This window comes from Coptis chinensis, chromosome 8 (genome assembly GCF_015680905.1).
Source record: "Coptis chinensis isolate HL-2020 chromosome 8, ASM1568090v1, whole genome shotgun sequence".
Lineage (NCBI taxonomy): Eukaryota > Viridiplantae > Streptophyta > Magnoliopsida > Ranunculales > Ranunculaceae > Coptis > Coptis chinensis.
Window position 1 is genome coordinate 47,482,355 of NC_141463.1, and position 21,424 is coordinate 47,503,778.

A 21,424-nucleotide genomic window follows, 5' to 3' on the forward strand; every position below is an offset into this window, starting at 1 on the left:
AACCTTGAGAGAACATTTAGGGGAAAGCCTTTTTCTGGTATATCTTCAAAGAAGTTCATGAGATAAAAGTATATTGTATTGAATGTTTTGCCCCGGGATAAAAGTTGTTTGGTTGGGTGAGATTAAATACGTATAACGAAAAGTAAATACAATATTTGTTTATTTTTGTACATGTGTATATATATATATATATATATATATATACACTTGGTTGTAAGTTTTTGTGTGCATGTGTATCTATTTACTTGGCTGAATTTTACGGTTTTGTTATACTTTACTTATTAGTCGCCCTCTAAATCTGAGAATGGGCATAAAATGAAATCAGCTAAAAGTTATGGAACGGGCTTTAAATCTGTCTTCTTACTAGCAGCGGTGCACCATCATGAGAGAGAAAAAAATTGATCATTAAAATTTTTGAAATAATTTTAAGACATGCCTATTTAAAGTAACAAGCACAATCATATTTTATTTTTAAAGATAGATAATTTATGTACTCTTTTTCAAAGCAATGCTAATATTCTCCCGGTATAAATTGATGCACTCCCCCAAATAAACACATATTACCCACTGTGCCCTATGGGTTTTTCTTATGCAATCTAGATTATTATTATTCCCTCCCCTGTAATTCTTCTTTTGCCATGAATTCAAAGAAAGAGCATCAGATGATTAAGTGAATAATGTAATCAAATATACAACGGTAGGAAAGATTATAGCTATAAAGGCATGCATATGGTTTTGGGGTTCTAACATTCCGGAGAGAAGCGACAGAAGATTCGAAAAGCTTATAACAAACTGGGCTATGACTATCCAAAGCAATATAATCTAAGAGCTAAGTTATTTTGTATTAGTGTATTTGGTTGTCTTCATGGATGAGAGGATCTCCCTCTTAATACTTTAATAATCCGGCCTCCCACCTACAACGCCGCAATAGTGAATAATATATTAAAAAAATGTGAATCTTGGTCACTTTTTTCATGCCAGTTTTGTCCCAAACAATTTGTTAAATTTTTATAAAACTACTCAAGTATAAGTGTAAAAATTGTTGTACTATAGGGTTAAATTAGTCATTCTCTCTCAGTTTTTTGTACTTGAATGGGTGGTATTATCTCGGCGTGCGTAGGCACGTGCACCATACTAGTTTTAATAATAACTTAACGGATTACCAGTTTAACCCCATTTGCTTTTTGCGGGCAGTCTCTCCTCAACTTTACAACTGGACTTCATCACCTTAAAAAAAAAAACTTGGAAAAATCCATTAACCCAATCTTGCCCCTACTCCTTACATTCACCAAAAAATGCATCAATCATCACTTGGTGCCTCTGTCAATTTATTTGGTAAGATTTTCACTTCTCCATCCTTTTATTTCTAAAACTATTTCAAGAAACCAAGGTGGGACATAATAATAATAATATAATAATTACTTAACAAAATATTAGTGGTGCCCAAGATGTTAGGGAATCAAGGGGTTCATGTTTCTACTTGCCCAACTGCATTGCCATTAGTTACATTTATACCAAATGAATCCCGAAATTTTGTGGCATGCCGGAAGTCGAAGAGAGTTTTACGGGTGGTACAAGCTAGTTCTTCTTCTAATAATACTGAGCAAAACCCGACACCGTCTTCTTCCAAGAATCCGTTTTCGATTGTGTTGGATGTACCAAAGGCTATATGGAGGCAGACATTGCGACCTTTGAGTGACTTTGGGTTTGGAAAGAAGAGTATATGGGAAGGTGGTGTTGGGTTGTTTATTGTTTCTGGGGCAGTTATTTTTGCGCTTAGTATGGTTTGGTTAAGGGGGTTTTATTTCCGGTCAAGGTTGAGGAAGTATCAAGCAGTTTTTGAGTTTTCGCAGGCTTGTGGTATTTGCACTGGGACACCTGTGAGGATTAGAGGAGTAACTGTTGGGAATGTTATTCGGATTAATCCTTCTTTGAAAAGTATCGAGGCAGTAGTTGAGGTACGCAACATGTTTTTTGTAGCTTTTATATGGAAATGTATGTTGAATTGCTTTATCTATATATCAAATATCTTTATTTATATATTTGTGGGCACCTGCACCTTTTAGTCAGTGTCCAAGAGGACATGTGACAGAACTTGGGTTCACTGTTGTGTGCTTTCAAGTTAGCAGTTGTGCATGTGATGAAGACATAAGAAGGCTCCATGTATCTAGCGTGCTCTTAACTACCATACTGAAATTCAGCATAAAGCTGAGATGGGCCAATCAGTTCCAGACTTGTGCAGTTGATGTAGAGCTTAGTTGATCCAATCTCTTCCGTTTGAAGGGACAAGATGATAGCCTTTGGCTTATTTAACAATCAAATCGAATAATATCCTCTGGCGGGGATAATGTCAAAAATGTTAGCGATCCTCATCAGAAAGGAAGAGAATTCCTATATGGAGTAGAGTTCCTTAGTTAGCCCTATTATCTAAAGAGAACACTCCAATAGGTAATGGTAATGGACTTTGAAGTAATTCCACTTCCTTGACTTGAGGGGGACTTACACTGCAACTTGTGGTTGCAGTTGGTCCACTTTACCGTAGGCTTCCCTCCCAATCAACAGTGTGGATGCCCCATGGGCTGGTCATTCACTCTTATCGACATTCTTCCCTTAAAAAAGACAATCACGTTGTCTTTGTGGTTAGACATTAGATAGAAGTAAGTGGTGTTCCAGTGGTTCCAAGAGAAGTATATTTAAGGCGAATTGTCAAGTTATACCTGCTTGTAAAGAATCGCTGTGTGCATCGCTATCCTGTAGAGTGTAGAAACCCTTTGTACCAAGTGCTATGTTGAAGTGGTTTGAGACATAATTGAGAATTGCTCACAGGTATACCATATATGTCCGAGTATCTCCCAAATATGATCCCAAGAGGGATGCGGAATACTGCTTGGATAAGTTCAATGGTAGGTGGATTGAGACCTGCTGGTCGAAGAAAAAGATATTGAATTTTGAGGAAATCGTCCAAAGTTACTGGTATCCTCATCGGAAAAGAAAGACAACATCTATATGGAATAGAGCTCCTTGACTAGCAAATGAGGTGGGAAAACCTTTGATATACTAACAGAAAGTTAGAAACCCAAAAGGTGGGAAACTAGCCATTCAGGGTTTGTAGTCCCCCAGAGTTGTCATAATGACAGGACCCTTCGATGTGCCGGTTCAAATCCTCTTGGAACAGTCACCTATTTTCTTTTTATTATCTCTTTACCTGTGTAAAAGCGCCTTCTCACCATTTGTTGTGTCCCTTTGGAAGAAATGCTCGCAGTTGACAGGAGAGGGGGCATCTGTGTGCAGTGTGCACTTTTCCTTCAGTATCTAAAAGGACAAGTGACAGAATAGGGGTGCACTTCTGATAGGCAGTGGATCATGTCATAAAGGAATAAGAGGGCTCTACATGTCTGACACATGCCTTTGCAACCAACGCAAAATTTAGTTTTAAGGGTTTATATAAGAAATCAAATCAAATCGGATTCTCTGGTTGGGATAAAAGGACTCGTGTACGGATTAAAGATCCTTGGCACTGTATTTTCATAAGCTCTTATTTATGGAAAAAACTTCATACGCAAATGTAACAAAGTTCAACATGATGCTACTTGTCATCTTTGCTTTTATTCTGTTAAAAGGATACTTGAATGTCGGAGTGGCCATTGCCAACAGCATATCAGTGTGTCCACGACCATCCTTACCATTGTTTCCTTTTACAAGGCTATGGAGTGCTCTAGGGATAGTAAGGATCAAATGGCCCTAGTCTGATGGCTTTGTGGGTACTCTTGAGTCATTAGAGTGCTATCAAAAGTTGTAGAAATATTAATAGCTCTAATAACTAGAAATAGGATCGATTTGGCATTGCTTGAATACTTAAGTGTTATTTCTTAAGAGTTTAATTTATAATACATGCACTATGTCTATATATATTTTAATATTAGTTCTATATTTCTGTTTAGTCCCATACTTGGGCCCAACCTATGTACATTGTAACTCTGTTATAATAAATAGAGGATGGGTCTCACTTTGAGACCCAACGTTTATTGTCTCTCTTTCTACATGGTATCAAAAAAAACAGGAAGAGAAAAGAAAGGAGATCAAACCCTAGCCACCACCCTGAATGGGGAAAGAAGACAACAGAACAGTGGTAATCTTTAGCAAGGCGACTAACAGATAACATGCTAAGTGCAAAGTGAGGAACATGTAAGACTGACTCTAAAGAGATAGCAGGGGATAATCAACAAGCATCTTTTACGAGTAATAGTGGTGTATGAGCCATCCGCAAGGCGGACGTGATGTGAAAAGGGTGTGCTACCAGACAATAATCTAGACTCACCAGTCATATGATCATTTGCCCCAGAATCAAGGACCCAACCAGATAGAGACGGGGAACAAACATGGAACGCAGTACGTGTAATTGTAGCAACAGTCATGGCAGTATTAGATGTCCCCTCACGTAGACATAGCATGCATAAGCTGATTAATTTGTCTTTGATCCTCCTCTGGTGGTCCCTCCTACTAAACCATTACAGGTGTATACCTGTCGCAATCCTACTCATGCTCATGCTCTGCCCACTGCCTCCGGTAACATTCCTTCACCTTCTAGTGATCTACCTACTGTGATTGCTCCTACTATTGATTCCCCTATAATTGCTCCTGTTGTTGAGCCCCCTCGATTTCCTTCCAAGACCAGGCATCCCCCAGACAAATACGGTTTTCCCACTAACCATCTTATTGCGCAGTTTGTCTCTTATCAGGGTGTATATGCTTCATATAAGACTTATCTGACTTCGGTTTCCTCCATTCGGATTCCGCGATCAGTTTTTGAGGCTCTGTCAGATCCACATTGGGTAGGTGCTATGCAGGCTGAGATGACAGCCCTTGAGCAAAATCAGATTTGGGAAATGGTTGCTTTACTTCCCAAGACTCGCCCTATTGGATGCAAATGAGTTTTTACAGTGAGGTACTTGGCAGATGGTATAGTTGAACGATATAAGGCCCGTTTGGTTGCTAAAGGATTTACACAAGTACCTGGACATGACTTTGGTGCTACCTTTGCTCCGGTAGCCAAGTTAAAATCTGTTCGACTTCTTATTTCCCTGGCTGCCTCTTATGATTGGCCTCTTCATCAGTTGGATGTGAAGAATGTCTTCCTTAACGGAGATCTGGCTAAGACTATTTACATGGATCCCCCACCAGGCTTTCGTGGTAAGGGGGAGTATGCTGGGAAAGTTTGTCGACTCCGTAAGTCTTTATATGGGCTTAAGCAGTCACCACAAGCCTGGTTCAATAGATTTAGCGAGGTTGTGCTACAGTATGGATTTACCAGGTGCCACTCAGATCATACAAGCACTTATCTGCTTGTATATGTGGACGACATTATTATTACAGGAGACAATGCATCAGGCATTGTACAAATTAAAGAATCTCTTGGGAAGTCTTTTGAGGTTAAAAACTTGGATCATCTACTTTATTTTTTTGGCATTGAAATTGCACGTGGTCCCAAGGGAATCTCCTTATCTCAGCGAAAGTATGTTCTAGATCTTCTGATTGATACAAGGATGCTGGGTTGTTGACTAGTTTCTACTCCTATGGTGCCTAATAGCTGGTTAGTTGCTGGCGAGGGATCATTATTGTCAGATCTATCAGCTTATCAGCGCCTTGTTGGGTGTCTTATTTATCTAGTTAATACTAGACTAGACATTGCCTATGCTGTGAGCAGAGTTAGTTAGTTCATGCATGCTCCATGTCAATCTCATATGGATGCAGTGGAGCATATTCTGAAGTACCTAAAGTCTTGCCTTGGCTTAGGTCTCTTCTATGCAACCGGTTCATAGGGTCCCTTAGAATGCTACACTAATTTTGATTATGGAGGTTCTATTTACAGTTGTTCCACTACCAGCTTATGTGCTTTTCGTGGGAATCACCTTATCTCATGGAAAAACCAGAAGCAGTCTGTTGTCTCCAGATCATCTGCTGAAGCTGAGTATCGTGCCCAAGCTTTGGGCACTTGTGAGATTATGTGGTTGCGATCTATTTTGGGAGAGCTTGGTTTTGCACAGTTTGGATCATCTGTACTTCACTGTGACAATCAAGCTGCCATCCATTTAGCTTCAGATTCAGTCCTACATGAGCGGACTAAGCACATAGAGATTGATGTGCATTCTCTGTAGGAGAAAGTTTGTTATGGGATTGTCTCCCCGTCTTTTGTTTTGACTAAGGCACAGATTGCTAATACTCTTACTAAACCAGTGGGACCTGCTGATCTTCGCTCTTCCATTGGCAAGCTGGGTCTATTGGATATCTTCGCACCAGCTTGAGGGGGAATATTGTAATATTAGTTCTATGTTTCTGTTTAGTCCCATACTTGGGCCCAACCTATGTACATTGTAACTCTGTTATTATAAATAGAGGATGGGTCTCACTTTGAGACCCAACTTTTACTGTCTCTCTTTCTGCAATATACAAAACCAAAATGTCAAAAGCACAGGGAGAGGATAGAGTTTTTAGGAGATATTGCAGGAAAGAGCTGCTTGAATCTAGGCTTTGTTCGTAGAATCTAGTCAATTATAAACATTATTCATGTTCTCTGTAGAAACAAACATCTGCAAACTGTTTTTCCGAGACACAAGTTTTTCGTAAGATCTCCTAACGAAAAAAACTAGATACTTTGAATGCGACCATCTTTCAGATATGTATGTATGTATTTGTGTGTATATACGTATTCATGTACTTTAGAATATTGTACCACTACCATGTTATCATGTGAACGGTTATAAGACAGTATAATATACGAGTGATCTAATTTCGAAATTAAAACATCTTAAAAGTAATTTGTTGATGAAACTATTCGATCCTCAGTTTCAAAATTTCTTCTTACATTAGTTTTAAGTATTATGTTTTTGTGTATGTGTTTTTTGTTTTGTTTTGTTTTTTTTTTTTTCAATGGATAATTGATTTGGCTTTTTTTTTGAGTTACACCTCCAGGATAATTGATTTGGTTATTAACCTTTTCTCTCAATTTATTGTACAGGTTGAAGATGAAAAAGTTATCATACCTCGAAACTCACTGATTGAGGTGAACCAGTCTGGCCTTCTTATGGAGACTTTGATTGATATTACTCCTCGTGATCCGCTTCCAACACCTACACTTGGACCTCTTGACATAGACTGTGTTAAAGAAGGTCTGATTGTATGTGACAGGCAAAAGATTAGGGGGCAACAAGGCGTGAGTTTGGATGCTTTGGTTGGGATATTTACCCGTCTTGGGCGTGAGATGGAAGAAATTGGTGTTAGCAGGAGCTATTTGTTGGCTGAACGAGTTGCATCAGTTATTCAAGAGGCAAAGCCGCTGCTTGCGAAGGTGGATTGTCAACTTTTATCAAATTTTCCAATGTTAGCCTAAAAGTATGCATGGGTTTCACACACACACACACACACACATATTCCGAGCTGTTTATATTATGGTTCTAGATGATATTGTGGAAGAAAAGCACAAATAAATTGGTAGAATAAGTAAATAATGTTGTTGTCTCTTACTGATGAAAACAATGACGTAGTTAGCGAGATTTTCAAGAAATTCATTGTTTTTACTTCTACTGGATTACTTACAGTTCTTCTCCACGGTAAGTCAACGAAACGAAATGACAATAATGTATCCATTTCCTGGAGGGCTAGAGGGAGGGAGGTCGGGGTTACTATAGGATGGCTAAAGACTTTAGTCCCATGCAATATATTCGAACCCAATAATTAGAGCTCTGGCTAATGCTTGAAGAATAAGCGAAACCACTTTATTTGAAATAAGATTCCAGTTCTGGTAAAACTCTATACGAGAACAATTAAGAATATAACCTAATTAAAATAAATAGTAATTCCTCAAGTCAATGATAACAGCAATAGTGCCTAAAATATTATTTTTAGATTAAGGAGATTTTAGTTAAGATTGCCAAATTCTAGATGGCATCCTTATTGCCAATGAGGCCATCGGTGACAATCGGAGAAGTGATTGTTCTGGATGTGTATAAAGTCAATTTACCCAAGCTAATTGAAAGTTTTTGGACTATATTTTGGGGAGGATTGGTTTTTATGTGAAATGGGAGAAGGTGGGTTTGGACAGGTATCTCTTCAGTTTGCTTTTACGTAGTTGTTAATGTTTCCCTTGCTGGTTTTATAAGAGTTCTAAAGGGAAACAGGCTGGCGACCCTATGTGCCCTTCCATTTTATCTTTGTTGTGGAGGTGTTAGGTAGAATGATTTCTAGAACGAACTCTTTGGGGGTCCACGAGGGTTTCAGTGCTGGGCATGACATGGTCCATTCCTCTCAGCTTCAGTTTGCTGATGATCCCAGTTTTCTTATTTTAGGACCTCAGGTGGATAAGGGTAGATGGTTGAGAGAGAGCCTTTATTGTTTCAAGCCTGTTTTAGGTCTTAAGGTGAACTTGTCTAAGAGTAAAATCTATGGCGGGGGTAATGTTTCTACTCTTGGTGATTTAGCTGCGATGTTGAGGTGTCAAGCTGAGTCCTCCTCTTATACTTACCAGGGCCTTCCTCTTAGTGCGCATTCTCTTACTAAATTCATTTGGGACCCGATTAATGATAGAGTTCAAAAGAAAGTGGCAAAGGTGCAAGTGTAAATATATATAAAAAAGAGGGCGATTTGTTCTTGTTAAAAGCACCTTGGCCAGTCTTCCTGTCTATATTATGCCTCTTTTTTCTCATTCCCGAAAGTCTTGCTCAAGGGATTAAATGAATTATGAGGAATTTTCTTTGGGATGATTCAGACGAGAAACATAATTATCATTTTGGTTAGATGGGAGCTGTTGTGCTTGGGTAAGAAGGATTAGGAGCTTGGGTCTTTGCACATGAGCACTTTTAATCAAGCTTTGAGTTGGGTAAATGGTGGTGGAGATAGAGAAGATCGTCAGAGTTTGTGGGGAAAAGTGATTGTTTCCCGTTTTGGGGAACTCCATTTTGGGTGGGAGAATAGTCCGGTTGGTATGGACTGTCAATGTTTAATTCTGAGGGGGGTTCAGTATCATCAGGGGTTTGGTGAAAAAATTATCTGCTGAGGATAGTTGGTTAGATGAAGGGTGACTTGCCACTAGTTATTCCCTGTCGTTTGGCTTGTCTAGTTTCAAAGGTAAACCAGTTTCAGACTGCGTGGTTAGTGCTGAGGTTGGTTTGGAACCTAGGTCTTCACAGAGCTGTGAATGACAAATGATAGGGGGATCAATTCCCAGCTTTCCTATGGGTAGGCAGCTTAGGCTTAATGTGTTACCTCCCGTGATGCAAAGCGATAATAGAGTTTGGTACCCAAGCAAGAAGATACTGTTTGTGTTAAGTCTTTCTTTCTTTTCTATTTAATTTCAGCATTCCTGAATCATTGTTCCCCAACTCCTTTTCCTTGTTCGATCATCTGGGGTACTAATGTCCCTACCAATTTATTTATTTTATTTATTTGTTTGTTTGTTTGGTGTGCACTGGTTCCATGGAGCGTATTCTTACCATTGGTAACCCAAATTATATCAATGAATACCTTTTATCTATTGAAAAAAAAAATGATGTTAGTTGTCCAGAAAGGATGGTGAATCTGTAAATTGTAAATCTTGTTTTGTTGGTTTGTCCTTTTTCTTGGAACATTTGGTGTGCATTCCACTTAAGAGTCCAAAGTTTCCTGGGTGTGGTGTGCCCTGGTCGAGTAGTGAACTGGTTAAAGGGTTGGTGTCTTGGTCCTTTCACCAAATCAGGTATTCGTCTTTGGAGCTTGCTTCAGTTTGCTATTTTGTGGGGGTATATTGAGCGGAATCGTCGTCATTTCTAACGAGTTTTAACATCTATGGAGGAGGTATCATATCAATCAGGGCATTATTATTCAAGTGGTCTAAGGTTTTTAAAGAGTTTAGGAGCTTTCCTTTTGAGTATTTTGTGTGAGGTGGGATAGTCTTTTGTATTTGGATATGGGGTGGTTTGATGTACTGGGGTGAGCTTCTTTGGCTGTTTTGTTTTTTCGCCCTTGTATTTGTAGGCTTCCTCAGCCTGTTTTGTTTTATGAAATTCACCTTTACCGAGCCATTAAAAAGAAGTAATTAAGTAATAACTATGCATGCTCCTGCAACAATATTACATATTGGCATATTACCAATCCCATTTTAAATAATAAACTCCAAATATGAACAATTTTGCAAATAATCCTAAATAATGCTAAATGCCAATTTTTAAATAACAGTGCATGCTCCTGCGTCAACTAATAAGTATATACACATGCATATGGGCCTCCAGAAAAAGAAAAAGCTTCTGAAAAATATGGCCTAAAAGTCATGTGTACACCTTGAACCACCCTGCTGGCTATACATAAGGCGTCTTATGCCTCTGGAAACTGCTTCAGACCTCCTTAGTTCTTACTGTACTGACCAGTTTGTCTTGTTTTACTTGTATTTTACCCATTTTCTGTTTTGCGGCAAGAAAGCGTCAAAGTTTACTTGAAATGATTTGAAGTTTGGATCCAACTTTGAGCTGTTGAACTCAGTTGAGGTGGAGTATTCAACCTTATCTGTGCTTGAGGTGAAGGTTAGATGTGGTTGTGATGTAGGATTGGAGTACCTAAACTAATTAGACTCCAAATGCTCGTTTGAATTTTTTTTGAGTTCGCACTTTTCAGTGAGAATCAGTTTGTTCTACCAAGCTGGATTCCCAGATGGGAGCACCCTTCATCCCATGTTGCAGATTTGCAAACTAATTTTTGGAGTAGGTGTGCACATGATTGGTGGAAGTATATAGTGCTATGTAACAAGGACACTCCAAATTTTGAAAATAATCTGTATCAGATACGTATCCACGTGTCCGTGTTGGACACATATCAGACACACACTGTATGATACCTCAATTTTTGAAATTTTACTGTGTCAGACTCTTCGTAGCTGTGTCGGAGACGGATACACCTATATGTGTCAATGTAACTTAGAGTTTGCCTACCTAGCGCAGAAGATATTATTTCTACAATGATCCAGTATTTCTTCTTATTATACTTGATATCTACTCAACACTATTGTACAATGTTTTCTCATACCAATACAATTTTGCTTACCTAGATAAAAAAGTTTGTTTTACCGATTTCCATAGTTTCTGACTTTCAGTTCAATCGTCCAAGGACTTTTTTTTGTTTTTGATAGTTAGAGTTTTATTCTCTAACCCCTTATATCCCCATTACGATGAAGGTGAGAATTGGACCCAAGACCTTGGTCCCAACCTCCCAAGGCTTGACCAGTAGGCTACTGGACAAATTGAAGCCAGTTGTATCTTGTTCTGATTAATTAAGGAATTAATACCTTGGTTAATGGCTAGGAATTAAGTTAGATGTTTGTTTCAGCCAATAATGTGGTTAACCTTGTCAGTTGTGACACATCTTCTTCTGAAAGAGCATTATGGTTTTTTTCGACATTTATGGTTTTGTTCAATATAGGGACTCCCGAGCCTTCTTCTACATTTTAAGATAATGTCATTCAGAGTAATATTTACAATGTGTGGCTTTCCAATTCACGTGCATGTAATGTTTGATTGCTCTGTCTATGCTGAACTGCATGGAATGCATGAAATGGTCTTTGACATAGTGATGTTTCAGATTGAGGAGATGGCTGAGGATGTACAACCTTTACTGGCTGAGGTTCGAGATAGTGGTCTTCTGAAGGAGGTTGAGACTTTAACAAAAAGCCTGACAGAAGTAGCTGATGATTTGAGGTAAACCTCCGGTTTTCTTTTTTACACGGAGAATATCTTCTGTTTATTATCCTGGAAATGTCATTTGAATTTACTCAAGTTGTTTACAAATCTGCACAACTTTTGAATTGTTCATAATCTAGTCGAATGCGGTTTTGGTTCCACCCTGTTTGTAATTTTGTATGCTTTGCTTGACTATGACGTTTCGTCTGATACTTCTTGCTAAGTGGTGGGACAGGAATGGTAGAATATCTTTAAAACTTATACTAGAAATGGTTACTCCTGACATTATACGATTTAATGAGATAAACAAAAGAAATGTTGGAAAAATAGTAACAAAAAAGTAAAACAATTACAAATAATAGGAGACTGAAGCTGGGCCATTCTTATATTCAATGGAAAAAAATTGTCAAATATATCCTTAAATTAACAAAGTTTTTTTTATTTATAATGTTAGTGAGTTGGAATCTAATACCCCAAAACCAAATACCAGGAAGAGGAATGCCAAGGTCCCATCTCTTTAAATTAAGGAAATGGTTCTATGACTAGAAGACAAATGTATTTTGTAAGAACTAGAATGTTTCATATATTATTTTCGTTTTGGAAATGACAGAAACCATGTTTTGTGGTGGTGTGGAACCATTCTTCTGTGGGTAGATCCTTAGGACTCTTTACAAACTGTTTTGCATTTGCTCTTTCTTACTGCTTAGAAATTTTCCAATACACTTAAGAGTCTTCCTCGATTTTATCTTGGGTCTTTGCAAACATTTGAATCTTAACCTTCATGATTTCTATAGGAAGGTGAATTCATCCATTATGAACCCTGAGAACACTGAGCAGATTCGTAAGTCAATCTACTCATTCGTATTCACATTGAAGAATATCGAGGTGAGTCATTGTTGCATCTTAGTCAGAGCTTAGAACTTGTAAATAGTTTCATCAGAACATTCTTTATACATTTCGATTTGTGCAGAATGTAAGCTCTGATATCTCAAGCTTCACTGGTGATGAGGCTACAAGACGGAACTTGAAGTTGCTCATCAAGTCACTGAGCAGGCTGTTATAGCAGGTATTAGAAGATAAATGAAGCAGGCTGTTAAACCAGATTTGAAGATGACGGAAGAGGGTTTTACTACACTGGTAAAAGCAGGAGGGACGAAGGGAGAATTCACTGCAAATTATTTTTTTTGGAATATAAGTTTTTGTTGCATTACAGTGATGGATATGTAAATTTTGTGAAATGTTTTGTTTGCTTGAAATATAATCAAGACGGGGCCGCCCTCAAACAAAAGTGCTCGGGAACTTAAATCGTTTTTTATTTCAGTTTGAATTTAAGTTGTTCGGTTCCCCCTTGGGATTCTTGGGTCTCCAATTTTGTATTGAATGGTCAATGACATTTGCCTAGATGTTTTATTGGTTGATCAAATGGAGGTTAAAATTGTTTTGTTGAAAACAAAAGGAAAAAGAAAAGAAAAGAAAAGAGTGATACGACAGTCGACATTCTTGTCTATAATAAAAGCAATTGGAAAGAGCTGAAGAGCAAAGTACAAGTATGTTTATTGGTAGCAAAAGCAAATATTCCGGAATTTTCACCTCATCAACATCAAACATGGGACTCGTAATCGTCAATCGGATCATCGATGCTGTCTTGATCTTTGCTCTTGTATGTTTCCTTGACATTTTTTTTTTTTTATATATTAAATAATAATACTTGTTTTCAACTTAGTTATCAACTTATATAATAAAAAGGAAATACAAAAACAACACATATTCATGTTTACTTGTTGATAACCGTTTACAAGGTTGCTGCAGCGAGAGAAGTTGCTTTGGAAGCTTATAAATGCAGAGGTCCAATCTTCCCTTTTTATTTACTTTTATATATTTCCATTCCGATTAACTGGAAAATATTTACTGGGGAGAGTATGTTGATTAAAGACTAAACAGAAAAGATGTGATAATAAAAGCACTAAAATTAAGAGAAAGAAGTTAATTTATATTTTCTTCCTTTTTATATTCACCTTCTACCGATACTGAGCACTTCACTCCTAGCCATTGTTATAGAATTCAATTGATATTAGATTTTGCACCAATAGTAGTTTCATATATTTTCTTTATCTCGTTCATTTATTTGTTTATTTCATTTATTCGTTTTGCAGGACATGTTTCAAAAAACAAACTTAAGCCTTTGGTAAGATTATTCAAGTTGATTTATAGTGTTAAATTCATATAACAATTTCTTTTGCATATGAATTAGTCCATCATTGCCATTTTCTTAGAATTCAATTTATCATTTGCTTAGAAACATACTGTAGTGCTATTGTGCTAATAATATATCAAAGAGAAATAGTTGGTCCAGGATGGACTGACTCAGTGTAATGTCGATCTAAGAGATGCCAATCTATCAGAAAGTATGTTCAATTGTTCATCAACATCCAAGCCCCACCCTGACAGAAGAATCCCATATTAATGGTTGTTTTATCAAACGGTAAAAACTGGACGCAAATCATTTCAAGGGAAAGAAAAGGCTATTGTTCTAATATCGATCAAATGGACTATTGCCTTGATTCTCACTAATGTGAATTTTATTGCAGTTTCAGAAAATGTGCAGCGAAGGTGCTTACTGGGGTAAGCTAAATGGAACAATGAAAACTGGATATGCTTCACTTTGTACACACAACACAGCTCTGTCGTGTTCTCAAATTATTTGCTTCTATTGCACTTGCAGGAATTATAGGAGGACTGTATGTGGGATTGGACTATGGAGTGGGGATCATCCTTAGCGCTGGCGACTGGGTAACCTCTTTACTAAATTTTTGGAGTTTTCTCTTTATGATTTCGCAATCATGCAAGTATACATGCTACTGTAGTAGGTTTCCTATGTAAGTTGTAGGGCAGCAAACTTTCTGGTGCTTACAATCTATACCTCCATAATGGTGCATTTTCTGGTTCCACATGCATGTCTGTGTTTACATAGTTTAGAAGTGTGAAAAAGCGGCGTGGAAAATTGTAATCCCAAATAAAAATGCTACTAAATAATACAGCTGAGCTCAAGTCCATCCTCTTTCTGTCTCTATTTCTTTAGAGTATTTGATGGAGAGAAATTTTATTGATCTCACTTTTAATTGATGGAAAAGCACCATTTAAGAAGAATCAGAGTCTTTACTGAAAGTTAACACTCCCATTTATGAATTTGTGCTCATTATCTCTCCCATTTCGGGACATTTACATTGCAGAAGAATGCCATGCTGCGGGGCGTGCTAACAGGGGCTCTGGTATCTGCTGCCTACAATAATGGCAAAGACAAGGTCGTACAAAATGCAGTTACGGGGGGTGCAATTGCAACAGCTGCAGAGCTCCTTTGCTACCTCAAGTGAAAATAAATGGAGGTGGTTCTAATCTCTCTCTCTCGTATTGTACGGAAAAAAGATGGGCCACATCTGATCTTTCATGTAGAACGATCCCCTAAATAGCTTCCAATAACCAAAATCTTTGTCCTTCAATATTCATGTTTGTTTGTTCTTTTCAGTATATTGTCACCGCCATTTTATCATACAATAGCAACCTCTATGGCTCTATTTATAAAGGTGCCGATATTTGCGATGAAATATACAGGGACGGTGATTTGCACCTGGAGGGATGGCGGATTGCCGGACAGTTGGAGGGTGATTTTGGAGTGTCTTAAAGGGATGTGGGATACTAGTTGGCATCACAAAGTTCACGCCCTAGACTGAGAGAACCTCAAATTTCCCACCATTTAAAGTTTCTTAGCAGTCAAACATATTCCAAAATTGTACACTTCTATTCGAACAATAAGTATAAATTGTTCATACTTCTAAGAACATATTAGTTAATGCAGTTAATTCGCAGTTTGGCTGATGAATGTCTCTAGTCCTAAAAGTATAACTCAGCCAAATGCTTGTTCTTAACTGAATTATGCTTCCAAGAGAAATGAATAGCAGCTTAAACTGGTTACAAGTTACAAGCAAAGGTTCAAATCCGAAAATGAAGGGCGGTAAGTCTCAGCATCTGGCTAGCTCCTCCTAGAATCAGTTTTCTCGAGGAGATTTGGATCATTTAGGCCATGAGATTTTATCATGGTATTCACAAAATGTAATAGCTGGTATTCCTTGCTTCCTTCAACACAGCAAACAATTCCTTCACATTCTCTACAATCTACATAACAGTCTGCAAACAGTTCAACTACAAAAAGAGTTTCAAATTCTAAAAGTGATGCAAAGAAAAATTTGTTATAATAGATAAAACATAAAGTAAGTTAAATTTATTACTGTAGTGACTTCATAGAATTAACTCGAAAGAAAAGTAATGCGAAAATAAAAATAAATGAGAAAGGAAATTGAAAGAATCATTCTGTCGTTGAATGTAAAAGCAAACTCCACGACAAGAGGTTGCAAGGAATTGAGGCTCCACCTCTTTAAAAGTTAAAGATGATGACTACTCAAGTCTTGCTAAGGTCCAGTAGCTTCCCTTCTCTCCGTCGCCTATATATGTTTCATGTTATTATTGAAAGGGCCTTATTGAAAAAGCCAAGCAGTACTAACTAGGGCCCTCAACCTTGAGCTTGACGGAGCCTGCCCGCTCAATCATGTTGGAGATATAAAGTAGTAAACACGAAATGATCAGATGCGGTCCATTTTTTGTCATTCATTGTTTAATTAGACACTTTAGACGGCTAGGGATAACAATATAACATACTGTTATCGGTTTACAAACAGAGAGTTCATATATCCATCTTTACAACACAAAGATGTTCATATATTCATATAATACACATGTATACTAAAGATTATCTACTTTTAGTTAGTCCATGATTTTTTTTTCCGTTAAATGGCATATATATTAATTAGGGTTATTTAGGCTTTAGTCCTACTTTTTATGGGGTATTTAGACTTTAGTCTTAAAATTATCAATTATTAGGTTTTAGTCCTACTTCTATCTTCGATTTCTTAAATGACCAAAATACCCTTAGAGCATGTTTATCACGTGACTTGAAATTACATAAAAGTAGGACCAAAACCTAATTTACCCAATTACAGAAGAGGTAAATCCTAAAAATGGGATTCGACTACACAACACATACAAATGCAAATATTGGAGTCGCATGTGTTGAATTGAAGTGCTACATTCATAGGATAAAAATAAAAATAAAAATATTGACGAGTCGCGTGTTTAATACAAATATATAGTGAAGAATTTACCGCTCGAATTGAAGTTCTTCTCTAAAGAGAGTGACACGTAGACAAAGAGACCTTCTAGCTAAGAAAAGCCCAAGCCCATAAATGGTTTTAGTGAGCCCATAATATACTACACAGAGTTGGTTTTACAAGTATAGTCCCACTTTTAAAATGTATATGATTAAAACTAAATGGATATTATTGTATTAAACTAGTGCTCCAGTAAGGCTAAACAAACGGAAAAAAAAAAATTGAAATCTCCGCCCACTCGTCTTCTCTCACGCACTCGTAATCTGAATGAAATCCGGTGAGAATAATTTTCCCTCATTATCTCACCTAATTCATCAAGTTGAAAACTATCAATGATCGAATGGCAGATGTAATTTATGTAGGAAACTTATTATAAAATTATATTTATTGTTAAGTAAATAAGAAAATCAAATTGATACAACAAATATGTCATGAAGAAACTTTTAGTTCAACAAACTAACTTAATTTACCAATGATTAAATTCGATCCTAGTGATAATCACTATGTCCTTATTAAGACAAATTTGCTCCCTCTCAGTGCTCAAGGTTGATGAACAATTGTCTCCCAAGACAGAACGGATTTTAATCCCATAAATGTAGCACTCCAATTGGCCTCAATGAACATAACATTGTGTTGTGTAGTCGAATCTCATTTTTAGGATCTACACCTCCTGTAATTGGGTAAATTAGGTTTTGGTCCTATTTTTATGTAATTTCAAGTCACGTGATAAACATGCTCTAAAGGTATTTTGGTCATTTAAGAAAATCGAATATGGAAGTAAGACTAAAACCTAATAATCGATAATTTTAGAACTAAAGCCTAAATACCCCATAAAAAGTAGGAATAACGCCTAAATAACCCTATTAATTAAAGAGTATGGAGTCTACAATCAGAACTTACAAACCAACTTGGAACACAGTCCAACGTCATGATGATTTAACGAATATGTTTTATGTTGTCACAAAAAACAAAAGTTATATTTTTGGATTATTTTTCAATCCAAATGAACTCGTTCAAAGAGTTGTAAACCTAAAGAAAAAGATTGATGGAAATCATGGAAGACGTACTTTGGCCTTCTTTATATTAGCTAAGCGACTTTTTTAATGAGATCAGTGATTGTTCAAAATATGTACAAGCATGCTTCATGTCTATGTGAACCTTTCAAATGTTTTACCAAATGAAATTCATGACGCATACATGTACATCTTGATACAGATACCATTTCGCTCTGGTAGCTGAATCACGCACTAGTGCACTACAGAGTATGGACTATGGGCAATGTGCCAAACCAGTCATAAAGTTGCACTTAATTTGCAAGTTATACCGTAATAGTAGTTGACTTCTGCACAGCCACCACAATCATCATCATCATCTCCATACTTAAACACAACACAGTGTCACAGTGTATCACAGGGCCGTAAATATCCGCCCGATATCCCGAAAAATGGATTTCATAATTTCAATGCCGACACCAGCGAGAGCAGACTTCCAGTGTCAGGTGTCAAAATCAAACCCTCCTAAAGTCTCACCTCTCTCAATTACCCATTTTTTAACCAAGAATTAAAAATTGTTTATAATGACTTTTTTCACCTCCCTCTATGAATTTTTTTTTTAAACAAAAATAAACTAGAACTAGACAGACCCCACATGTATTATTCTAATATTCCTATTACATCATCCCCTATTAGTCTATATAGTTTTCGACTTAGAGAGAGACCTTGAAAAGTACAACTATTATAATTAGAGATATTTAAACCACCTAATCAATCTGCTAATTTGTTACATTTTCTATAAATATGAGCAAAAGAACAAAATGTAAAAGAATTAGCTAATTCTTTGATATGCAAGACAATGTCTAAACAGTACCAAGGAGTGTCCATCACATTCTTAATTATCTGATTTGCTCATAGAGAATTTGATTTTACTTCAATATCTTGTATGCTTAGCTTATGACATATGATCAGTCCTATCTCAATTGCCTTGAGTTGAGTTCTTGAAATATTACCGATTGCATCCCTCCTGAACCTGAATAAACTTTGATCACTGTTCCCTGCCCATCATGTATCACTCCTCCATGTCTTGTGCCTAAATCATTTAAAGTCCCATCTGCGTTCAATTTATTCCTTTGTTCAATCGGAGAGTTCCATTGGCTCCATTTTCTTAATTTTGTTTGAACTGTACCTGAATACCTATTGACTGACATAAGCTTCTACTCTCCGGTGTTTCTTGAAGGACACTGATCTGAATTTGTAAATACACTCTCATTTCTCTGATTATTCTACCTAACACCATTGCCGCAGGCTTTGCATTATTCTTGAACCTTCTTACATTTCTCTCTCTCCATATTGCTTCCACTGAAGCACATATGAAAGCTGAATAAATATCACCTATCAGAGCTCCCCTTTTACATACTCTCAATAGTGATTATCATTCTCTATTGGATGACCTTGTATCAGAATCAATGCCCAGGACAGATTTGGTACCTCTCAGAATTTTTTTGGAATAACTACAGTCAAAGAATAAATGGTTTGAATATTCTCTATTTTGATTACACAAATAGCAAGATGAGTGATTGTGCACAAGCCTATCCTATGTCGGTAGGCTATTAGAGACGGGAGCGGCTCAAGATATTTGGGGCCTAGACAAAATCCGTTATAAAACGTTACAATAATGGGCTGAAAAACAACAATAATGGGCTAAATTATATTGGGGCTAAGCATTGCTTATTTGGGCTATAGGATAGAGCCGGCCCTGATTAGAGAACAGCTGCCAACATGTAAACCAGTGCTTCTCCCTCTATGATCTAGTTATATTACACCCCGATGGGTAAACTTGGAATTCAGGACGTTGGGTAATGGGTGGGGACCTTAAAGATACGTGTGAGGATAACGAAGGGGGTGAAAATATTTTTGTATATCTGATTTGCCTATTTGACACGTGTACGGCTCAGGAAGTAGTCATTGTCCTCAGCTTGGTCTATAAATTGAAGTCATGGGCTCTCACCTTGAAACGCGTCCTGCAGTAGTCATCTCTAAATCTTATCTTCTTCTTTTAGTACTTTGATCACATTCTTCTTGAGAAATATGTCTTGCTGTGGTGGAAACTGTGGTTGTGGTGCTGGTTGCAAGTGCGGCAACGGTTGCGGAGGGTAACTTTCTTTTTCTCAGTTTCATGTTGATCCTTTTCTTTTATTGCTGTGTTTGGGTTTAATTTGCTTCATCCTATAATTAAGATCACCTAAACAAGTTTATAACTTGTTATTCCATTCAAATAGACTGGAAAGCAGGACCATAAATTTAGACAACCATAATCTGGTCAGTGTACTCAAACCTGTACCACGTACACGAATTAGATGTCAGATATATATAACATGCAGCGCAAGTTAAAATGCTAACGTGATGTATGTACGTCTTTTCTAAAGAAGGATTACCCTGTTTTGTTTTTTTCTTCTTTAAGTTGGGCTGTTGGCTACTTGGCTAGGCCATCTGGCCATTTTGTTTCTTCAAACGAAATACATTTTTTTCTTGTTTTTAATTGTGTTTCTAATTGAGTATAAGACTTTATGATTTACCTAATTTGAATTATCTAGAAAATTTTAATGTATTTTTTTTGTGGGGGCAGATGCAAGATGTTCCCAGACTTCAATGAGAGTACCACCTCTGAGACCCTCATTGTTGGGGTTGCACCAGCAAAGTCGTATGTCTCATGACTCACTCCCAGATATTTTTTATTTTCGAAATTTTCTTTTTAAGTATCATCTGAAAGCGTTCAAATAAGAGAGAAAATGATCATTATCTTAAACTTGATGTTGCAGATTCTATGAAGGCTCAGAGATGGGAGTGGGAGCTGAGAATGATGGTTGCAAGTGTGGAGACAAGTGCACCTGCAACCCTTGCACCTGCAAATGAGAGACTGAGAAACAAACAAATCTAAATAATTTATGTATCTACTAAGTATGTTTGTTTGGGGTCTCTAGCATGAAGCTTTACCAAGGATGTTTGGTGTTTCAAGCTTTGTGAATAAAGTGGATATGGTTTCTACACTTCTTACTTGTAGGATTTGTAGTTGCACTTCCATGACTACTGGAGTCAAAATTGTTTTTGTCTCTAATCTTGTAAAAGCAAAAAAAATCTATATTACCTATGTTGCTTTGTTATCCATCTTTGCTATGGAATGCAATACAAATTTGAAGAGGCGTTTTAATTCCATCATCTACACTAGGAATAGTAGTCTCAGTTTGATTTCGATTTATTGATCGAGTGTTATTACCAACTAAGGATATAATGACGAAGCTAGCAATTAATAAGGATAAAGGTGGATGTTAGGTCGACACATTTTAATTCATTTATTCGAGATAAAGCTTTACCGGTTACCTCAAGGTGTGAACAAAATCAGGTGGGTCGGTGTTTACATAAACATGAAAGTAGGCCTGCAATTTATCTTCCCATTTAGCCAAGTTATGTGCCCATGTATGGGAAGAAGTGATGATTGGATGTCTAATCCAGTTAC

General features: G+C 37.1%; 3 protein-coding genes across 5 annotated transcripts; all 3 read left to right on the forward strand.

The window, feature by feature from the left end:
• The first annotated feature begins 1,169 nt into the window (after positions 1 to 1,169).
• ABCI15 (trigalactosyldiacylglycerol2) lies at positions 1,170 to 13,040 on the forward strand. Its single transcript, XM_086575695.1, has 5 exons — positions 1,170 to 1,958; positions 7,016 to 7,345; positions 11,599 to 11,714; positions 12,491 to 12,581; positions 12,667 to 13,040. The coding sequence occupies exons 1-5, from the start codon at positions 1,449 to 1,451 to the stop codon at positions 12,757 to 12,759; spliced, it is 1,140 nt and encodes a 379-aa protein (XP_086431821.1). The 5' UTR covers positions 1,170 to 1,448; the 3' UTR covers positions 12,760 to 13,040.
• LOC147481719 (outer envelope pore protein 16, chloroplastic-like) lies at positions 12,826 to 15,569 on the forward strand. Of its 3 annotated transcripts, none has more exons than XM_086575698.1 (7): positions 12,826 to 13,356; positions 13,496 to 13,541; positions 13,850 to 13,881; positions 14,285 to 14,318; positions 14,419 to 14,486; positions 14,927 to 15,079; positions 15,220 to 15,569. In XM_086575698.1, the coding sequence occupies exons 1-6, from the start codon at positions 13,246 to 13,248 to the stop codon at positions 15,065 to 15,067; spliced, it is 432 nt and encodes a 143-aa protein (XP_086431824.1). In that variant the 5' UTR covers positions 12,826 to 13,245; the 3' UTR covers positions 15,068 to 15,079; positions 15,220 to 15,569. The 3 variants fall into 3 exon arrangements, with proteins under 3 accessions (XP_086431824.1, XP_086431823.1, XP_086431822.1); XM_086575697.1 differs by having other exon boundaries at positions 15,306 to 15,569; XM_086575696.1 differs by having other exon boundaries at positions 14,927 to 15,569.
• A 4,334-nt stretch (positions 15,570 to 19,903) lies between these two features.
• On the forward strand, positions 19,904 to 21,121 carry LOC147481720 (metallothionein-like protein 2). Its single transcript, XM_086575851.1, has 3 exons — positions 19,904 to 20,063; positions 20,537 to 20,611; positions 20,730 to 21,121. The coding sequence occupies exons 1-3, from the start codon at positions 19,999 to 20,001 to the stop codon at positions 20,821 to 20,823; spliced, it is 234 nt and encodes a 77-aa protein (XP_086431977.1). The 5' UTR covers positions 19,904 to 19,998; the 3' UTR covers positions 20,824 to 21,121.
• The last annotated feature ends 303 nt before the right edge of the window (positions 21,122 to 21,424 follow it).